Source organism: Numida meleagris, chromosome 4, assembly GCF_002078875.1.
Source record: "Numida meleagris isolate 19003 breed g44 Domestic line chromosome 4, NumMel1.0, whole genome shotgun sequence".
Taxonomy (NCBI): Eukaryota; Metazoa; Chordata; class Aves; order Galliformes; family Numididae; genus Numida; species Numida meleagris.
The window spans coordinates 85,871,854-85,880,795 of record NC_034412.1 but is presented as its reverse complement, the minus strand read 5'-3'; the positions used below and the strand labels follow the sequence as shown (position 1 = coordinate 85,880,795).

The 8,942-nt window shown below is 48.2% G+C and overlaps 1 protein-coding gene across 2 annotated transcripts in view; it reads left to right on the top strand.

The window, feature by feature from the left end:
- The window catches only part of CRMP1 (collapsin response mediator protein 1), a 45,565-nt gene that overhangs the window by 2,597 nt on the left and 34,026 nt on the right, over positions 1-8,942 (top strand). Inside the window, exon 1 of one of the 2 annotated variants that reach the window (XM_021393986.1) lies at positions 1-212. The exons of the other annotated variant lie outside the window; for it this stretch is intronic. Within the exon in view, the coding sequence (XP_021249661.1) occupies positions 174-212 (39 nt within the window). The 5' untranslated portion in view covers positions 1-173. The remainder of the gene's footprint in view (positions 213-8,942) is intronic. 2 annotated transcript variants of the gene reach the window in all.

The following is an 8,942-nucleotide window of genomic DNA, read 5'->3' as shown; positions in this document are numbered from 1 at the left end:
GGTGCCGGCTCCGCCTGGCGCTCCCCTTCCTCCGGGCGAGGAAACTTTGCCTCCATTACACAGCTCCGCCGGTTCCCCCCGCCCCACCCCAGCAGCCGAATTACCCTTATTCCCGTTATCCCCACCGTTATTTTTCTCTCGCTCTTCGGGGCGCGTTCCTGGCGGGAGCCGACATGTCGTACCAGGGCAAGAAGAGCATCCCCCACATCACGGTAAGCGCAGCCCGGCGGTGCCCCCGCGCCTTTGTTAGCGGGCGGGGAACGGCGCTCAGCGGCCGCGCAGAGTCCGCGGGGGGCGGCGGGGAGCGGGGCTCGGGGGGTGCCGGCTGCGGGGCCGTCCCCTCCTTCCGCAGCTCTGCGCTGGGTTTCATTTGTTTTCATTTCATTCATTCGATTTCATTTCGTTATTATACCGCATCCGTCTGATTTGATGGCGGGTGATTTCGCTCTGTTATTTTTCCCCGTATCTCGCCCCACAGCCCGGGCCCGACGGCGGCGGTTCGGGGCTGGGGGCCGCCGGGCTCGGCAGAACAAAAGAGGGAGGGGACGCTGCAGCACGACGTGCCCCCGGCAGCGGGCAGGGGCGGGGGCCGGGCTGGGCCGGGGGTGCGGAGGGGCGGGGGTGGCTTGGGGAGTGGGGGAAACGTGGAAAATGAGAGCGCCATGATGCCAGCGCCCACACCTCCGCGCTGGGAATGCATCAGGCGTGTCGGGATCAGGAGTCAAAGGGTTAATCGTCCCCATCCTCCTCCTATGTGCATCCAGCAGGACCACAATGGAGAGCGCTTTCCACGGCAGAAAGGATCTGGATCCTTTATTCAGTATATTGTTCCCCATAGACCTATAAAGGCGAGGCAGAGCTGGCGGGGAGGGGGCTTCTATGGGCGATCTCTCTCGATTGGGGCCATGCAGAGATGCTGTGGGGTCTGTCCCCGGGCTGGGCCCTGCTTTGCTCCTGAGGGCTGGGGTGGGGGTGATGGGGAAGGGGTTGGGGCTCTGGGTGAGAGCTTCTGGAGCCAGGGTTGGGCTGCTGAGTGGGTGTGGTGGCTTCAGAGTCAACGCTGCTGTTCAGAGCCAGGGGGTGGCTTTCAGGAGGCCTCTTTGCTTCGGAAGAAGGCAAAATATACTCTAAAGGCATCACTCAAGCCAGTGTTATGTGGCTGTGAGCACCTAAAGTCTTTCTTGTAATTGAAAAAAATCCTTTAGCCCAAATATTTGGACATGAGAGGAACAGCCCTTTTTGGAAAGCAGGGCTGGGTGATACCAGTGGGTCCATGGCTACAGTTCTCCCTTACCAGCAGACACCAGGTAGGACATGAGCATGGCTGCTGTGGGGGCTCAATGGGGGACAGCTCCTCCTGCTTCGGTCCCAAGCATGTGGTGTGACCCATGCTGGCTGCCCACCGGCTGCTTCCCCTGCACTGGGAGCCTCCCATGCCTGCTGGGTGGGTGCTGGCTGCTCTGTGCAGGCTCGGCCCTGGTGTGCAGCATGTGCCCGCCTGTGGCTGCTTGGGGTGCTCTCCAGTTCAGAGTAGAAGACCCCAGAAGAATTACAAGTGCTTGCCTTGGGATCAACAGTTCACTGGTTCCTTCATTTCCTCAGATTTCTTTCTATGTGAGGAGCGTACTGGGAAAAAATGAAAGCCCAAAGCCCTTTCCCTTCGAAATGGGATGTGTGGAAGCTTCTACAAATGAATATTCATTAATGCCAGTGTTGAGTTTTATGACCAAATCAAAGGCATACATTAACATCAGGGAAATTGGCAGGCAGTGGGCTTGGACTGCCTTTTTTATTTCCATGTTTTGCACTCCTGGCCCCTCTCCCCTCCAGCGTAAGCAAATCAGGCAATCTCAGTTACACCTCACACGCACCTCCTGCCCCAGAAGCATCCACCAGCTCTAACTGTGCATATCCCCATTCCACATTCCTCATCCTGCACTGAGGAAGTGCATTGCAGCTTCAAACCTTCTGGGCTCTGAGGAAATGTGACAGCACTGTGAAGTTATGTAACAACAACAGCAATAATGAAATCATACAAAAAATGTCATTTGTTACTGTGCTTAATTCCTGTGGCAAACCTGTGTGGGGACAGGAGCTGTCCCATAGCATCCCGCAGCATCCCGCACCAGGCCAGCCCCGTGCCCCCCCTGCAGTCAGGACCTGGCGAGACCCCTCTGGGAGCTTGCTGAGGGTCAGGTCTGCAGCACTGGGATCTTCACTCAGGAAGAAGCAGGGGATGGTTTCATCTCTGTTCAGGACTCTCCCTCTACATGCCGCACAGTGCTCTGGTGCATGATGCTGTCCAGTTGTTGGACTGGAGAAACTGTAGCTGCTGTGGGGAGCTCAGTCTTTGAGGCCCCATGCAGGTGCTGGGGTGATGTAAAATAGAAATGTACTGAACCAGCGAGTGTGAGTGCTTTGGTGATGCCCTCAGCAGTGTGCTGAGTTCTTGAGGGTCTCACTGCCCTGGCTCAGGAGTGTTGGATGGGGTGGGGACAAGGATCTGTAATGCAAGGCTAGCCACAGATGCATCTGCAGGAGTGCGTTTCTCCATATGTGCAGCACAGTCATCCAGCACAGCCATTGCTGAGGTGTTTTTCTGCATGAGGTGGCAATCTTTTGTGCTTGGGTTGTGCTCTCACACAGCAGATTTTCCAGGGTGCATTCCCCCGCCTCTTGCTGTAACATCACTGTTTGTCTCCTCCTGTGCAGGATGCTGCATGGAGTCAATGGACAATCAGTGGTGATACTGAAATAGCCATTGCAAATCATGTTGGCTTGTGTGTTTTGGTAGTGTTTCAAGCAAGTTCTCAGCCCAGATGAACTCAGCGTTCTAAGTTAAAAAGCATATGGCTTGTAAGATTTCTGTAGCAGGACTTGTTCCAGTAGCAACTGCAGCCATTAAAACAGAATCAGCGTGAGCTCAGTGAGGAGGAGGTGTGAAGACAACTCCACAGAGCAAAGGGAGAAGAGCAGTCAACAGAACCAATGTATGGGAGCACGTGGGAGAAACAAAGGGTATCTGAATCCCCTGGGGATGAGATTGTGTTCCTGGGAGTGGTCCAAGAGTTGGCACATCCATGGGGGAAGGAGCTGCTGGCCCTGAGCTGACGGACTGTACAATGTGGGGGAACAGCTCAGAAGTGAGGTTTTGCAGGGGAAGGATCTCACCACGTTTAGCAAGAAAAGAGAAGAGCTGATATGAGATGAGAAGAAGCAGCAGATGCAGAAAAGTGAAGAGAGGGTGGAGAAATTGAGAGGAGTGGGCACAGAGAATAATTATAGTTGTAGTCTTTCGAATTGATTGATGTGGAGAGAGATGAGAAGTAAGTAGGATTCAGTTGAAGACAGCACAATACTTAGAGTCTTGAGCCCTGGTCTGGGTGTGGGTCTGTTCCATGTCTCCCCTTTTTTTTCCCACCCACTTCTGTTTAACAATGTAGAGCTACAGACCGGTGTGTGACTTGCCAAAAGGGTTTGAAAAGCTGCTGAGTGCTGGGCATTGGAAACATTTCTCACGTTGTTATTCTGTTATCGGTGCAAGATTTAGACTGATGTAGACAGCACTATTTTGTGCTGCTTTAAAACACCTGGGCATGGGATTTCTGGATCCCCTCTTACTCTGGTATATTATATATATATTTTTCTATCAGTAGCTTTTTGATAGGCTTGGCTGCTCTCAGTTTGCCTGTCTGCAGCAAACATTTGTGAATTCTCATTGCCTGTTGTTCTGGGCTTGAATTTGGCAGCTCCAGAGATTCTTTTGCTGATTGGTAGAAACCAATCAGAAACCACCATTTCTATGATTTTGTGTTAAGTCTTTTTCTTTCCTTTTTTCTCCGGGAGAGTAAACCCTTGTTCAGCCACTTCCATCTGCTGCCTTCAATTACATTCACAGTAGGTCTTTTGGTGACCTATCTTTCCATCTCCTCCTTTGGAGGTTAAAACCTTTGGCAGAGGGACAGAAAACGTGGGTTGGGGTGGTGGTTCCTAGAAGTGCCACTGCCAGTTTGTCAGCCAGTGTCCTCTGTGCCCATCAGGGCTGTCGGTGTTGGAGCTGGTGCTGCCCTGGGGATCTGGGCTGTGTTCTGCTGGCAGCCACGCGGTGTCGGAAGGGGAACAGTTGCTGTCTGGGAAGACAAGTAATGTGGGAAGTGGTCACTGAGGAAGTCTGAGCCACTGTCACAATTTCTGAGGGCCACCACTGGCAGTGAACCGCTTCCTTGACAAGTGAGGATCTTGTTCTCTGCTCCTTCCATAAGTTTATTGGTGCAGTAGAAGGGAGAACCTCATTTTCCTTTGCATCAGCATGAAGGAATTCAGCAGCAAAATAATGTGTAGTTTTCTAATCTGTAAAGATGGCAGCCTTGTACCTTGGGACAGTTACTTTGGGATTACTTTTCCTTGTCTTCTACAGTGCTTAGATGATATTTCAACCTGTAGTACATGTCCAGTTCTTGCTTGTGTTCCTGATGAGTTATAAATGTCCCCACTGTTCGCAGTAAAATCTACACTCTATAATCTCTTGAGCATAATAGTGAGGGAACAAGCAAAGATGATGATCCTAGTCCACCTTGCACACAACTCAGAAGAGTCTGTGGAAGGACTGTTGGTGGAGCAGTGCTGATGCCAGGGGAGGTGGAGCAGCAGGCATCGCGACCTGCTATGACTTGTATGTGTCTATATGCAGACAATATGCATGTGCATCCACTGCATTGAGCTGGTCAAGAATTGCCGTTGCTGACACCTTACTCAAGGATGTATTCTCCTGTTCTGTCTCTCTTGCATGCACCTCCCCTGCCAGAGAAAGGTTTCCTTATGGTCTCAGCCAGCTTTCAGCCGCTTGTAGTGCCTCTAACTGGTGCCAAGGCTGATGTGCCCGGGTAACCTGATACAGGTTTCTGACTAAAACACAGATAAAGCTGCTCTTCAGTTCAGTGGCACGCGGCAGGAAACTGTTGAATTGTTGTTATTTATTCCCAAGTTCAGCCTTGCCTGTAAATGGCTTGCTGGGATTTTGAGATCAGCTCCAGTTGACATAACCAGTGTGTAACCTGAGAGCTGGGTTTTATGACACATGGTGCAATAAGTTTAACCCTGCAGCCCATATTTAGGTGAAACTCCTGCTGATGCCAGTGAAGATTGCTATCAATGAGGTGTTTGTTGTGCTTCTGCTCCAAAAGCAAAGCAAAGATGACATTTACAGTGAAGAAATCCCTGCGGAGTTTGTAGCTGTAGGAGGAGCCCTGTTAGACTGTGTGATTAAGGGCCAGAATTGCTAGATGAATAAAAAGCAAGGTCTCTAAAGGGGAAACAAAGGAACATCAGATCTTTTAAGTGAATAAAGATGAATGAATACGTTGGCTACAGATCAAGATACAATATTACTACAATCACCATAATCCTTCCTAAATGAATTGCCATATACTGGAGTAATTTTGTTAAGAAAAGGGTATTAAAAGCAGGATTCTTCTTTAACGTAAACGTAAACGTAGCAGACATGATACCTCAAGGATATAGTAATTTACACGCGATTCCCCACATCGATTCAGGGATCACAGTAGATAAAAATTACTTCCTCTGGAGTGCAGCCTAGACATAAAATTCAAAAGAAAGAGTGGGATAGTGCTGATTAAAAGCGCATCTTCTATAAGCAGAGAGCACTCATGAAATCCCATTTACAGCTCTTTGATCCTTATGAAAGGATTTTAAGCATGCATTCCTCATGGGAAGGATGTCTTTCTTCCTTTGGCATTAGGTTAAAAAATGTTCCTTTTTTCTAAGTACTTTGCTAAACCCAAGGTAACTGAACCGTATTGTATTGCAACTGGTTCCCAGTGTGACTGGCTCTGAACATAGGTATGCGATTAAACATACCTAAAAAAGAAATATAATCTAAATCTCTCATTTACTGTGGGAAATAAGAAATGCACAGAAGCAAGGAAGAGCTCTCCCTCCGTGGTCTGCCAGTGGGAGTTTTGTTTTTGAGGCACTGCTCCCTCACAAATACTCATAGCCAAGGAGAACACGAACATCATCCTGTGGCTTTTGAACCTTACCTCTAAAATAGGGATGCTGTGTCTTTTTAAACTCCCAATGGCCCTTTTAAAGACTTAGTAATAATGGATTCTACCTTTCAGATGCTGAAAAAGTGAAGATGAATGCTGTGGCTGTATGTGTGATAACATAGCCTAATGTCTTCTTATGTCTGTTATGTTTAACCTGATGTCTTTTAAGCCATGTACTTATAGGCAGAGAACTGGAAGTACAGGTGGATTTGGAATTTGAACTGTTTTTTAACTGCTGTTTAGCATAAAATCCTTCGTCATCTTCAGGGCCCTTCACTATTCTGGATTTTAGAGAATACACCCATTGTTGTTGTGGAGATCTGAGGACAATGGTGTATTCTAGTAAGTCCTCAGAGTTATGCAAAGGATGAAATCACTACAGAGTGTTTTCTTCTCCTTTAGGCCTGGAAATACTGGGGGTAAAAGTGTTGTAAAACCTTTGCAGTTGGCAATGGCTGCAATGCAGCAATCATAAAACTCCAAATCCAAACACAAAACAGTACTCAGACCCATTTGCTGGATACGTCATGTGAATTTCATTGTAGTTAAAGTGTAAAGCAAACTGTAAATAATTAAAGACATTATTTGCTTGATTTAGAGCTGGAGGTGTAATAGATAGACATTCCATTCATGAAAGAAAAACAAAAATTGAATAGAATGTACCAAGATTACAGTCTAGACAGATGCTGGTGTTTGATTAAAACACCACTCCTGATCTCTCTTTGAATCTTTTTTTGTAGTTAGAATAGATAATGTCAGATTCTTTCTTTCTTTTTCTTTCTCCAAGCTCCATCTTGTACTGTAGGTGTGGTTTTCTCTGAGAGGTGCATGCAAGTGCAGTACAGTGGGTATTGGTACTGCAGAGAGGTGTGTTTTCTGCAGCTTTTGCTGCGTTGTGCTATGGCATGCTGCACCAGTTTAAAATAATATTTGCTTTTTATATATGCTTTTATAATATGCTTTTTATATCAGTTCATGCCAGTTTTATTCCTTCTATTGCTGTGATTTTCAGATGTTCTAGAAGACTGAGGATTGCATGTGTAAAAAATGTATTTGAATTTTGTTGTATGTAATAATTTTAAATATGTGTAGCTCTGAGCACAATAGGTAAATGAAAAAAGGGATAATTTTAAATTTCTTTGCAGCTATTCTTCCTCTAACATTCAGATCTAACATTTGGATCATTTAGATCCAAAGATAGAGATAAATGATTTACTGACCCAAGGGATTTGGCTTCCCTGGCAGTTGCGCAGGGCAGTGATGCAGAATTTAGGCCCCCGCAGCTTCAGGCTCATTGTGAGGGTCACTGCAGCTTGGTTCACACCCCTGCTTGTCTCTGCTGGCCCTTTATCATGGGGAATGCTTGAAAATATGGACATACTTCAAAAAGAGCTGAGCCAAGCTGATTTTAAAAAACCCAAACATCAAACCGGGCGATTTGTACAAACTGTCACCAGCCTACAGATGTTTCGTGTTACTCATGCTGTAGTGCAGACAATAGCTGTAACGGAGCAAAAGCCTGGTGTCTGGGCTCCTCCTCCCACAGCAAGCGATGCTGAGGCTGTGGCATCTCCTTCTGCTGCCATGAAAACTGCTGTCATGTCACAGACTAAGCTCAGTGGCTTTGCCGCCAGATGAAGCAGGAGAAGCCAGCCTGTGATCAGCGGAATGTCAGCAGGAAAGCAGTGCATGGTGTTTGAAGGCGGAGTTCTAAGAGTGATAGGAACCGAGCTGCAAGGAGCTGGAGCGTTTGCAAAATGGAGCTGCAAGGATGCACAGGGTCCTGCTGCTGTCTCACTCAGCCACAAACCTGGAAGCAAACAGCTTTGCTGCAGAAATAGGTGGAGGAGAAATGCCTTGGCTCAATGCCTTCATAAATGCTGAGCAATTGTATGCTCACTGTGGTGCTTCCCTCATCTCCCATGTCAATGAGAGCAGGGTTTTTTGTCTTGAAGCTTGGCACCCAGTGAATCGCTCAGTTTCTGTGTTCATTGCAATTCCCCATCTCTCTGCGCAGCGTTCCTGCTGTCAGGCCCATAAAGGCCTGTACTGTGGTCGCTGGGCTGAGCAATGAGCGCGCTGTTGTTTGCATTGTGAGAGCACCCAGAGGTCAGCCCGTGGCTGGGGGCACATCTGAGAGCTGGGCAAAGAAAACGTCCTGCCTGAGGGGATTTACGGCTGGGAGCGGGAAAGCGGCCCAGTGCTGCGAGATGGAGGCCTGCGTTCGGGGCGCTCCTCCCGCCCCTGCTTTCCCCATGGTGCAGCTGTCCTCCGGCCTGCGGTGCTGTCAGGGAGAAGAGGACTTTGGTTTTTCTGGGTGTTCAGCACTGCACAAAGAAAATTGCAAGATCTGACTTGAGATGCTGGTGCCTGTCAGCACCGTCTGTATAAAGTATCCTGCTTCACAGAATCATAGAATTGTTAAGGTTGGAAAGACCACTAGACCATGTAGTCCAACCATCAACCCATCACTATCATTCGCTTGTCCTCCTGGCTCGTAGCAATCTGTAACTTGTCCTGCAGACGCACTTACAACTTGAGCACTTGGGAGAGGTTCCAACAAAACCGTTTTAATCAGAACATGCTGATTCACTAGGATCCAAATGTATGTCAGGGATGTTTCCACATCTATTGGTCCTGATGGGAGCTGGGCAAGGCTCCACAGACATCTGCCTCGTAGCTTACGTCCCCAGTAGCTTGGCAGACCTGGGGAGCAACGGGAAGCATCAAAATCTGTGGGTTTTTGGCAGCCTTGTCTCCCATGGCTTCCTGTTCCTGCCTGGGGATATTAGCCTCCAGTCAGCTCAGGTGCAAGATCTGCTTCCTTTTGCAACAGTTTTGGGAGATTTGTGTTTTCTTTTGGGCAGAGTGATG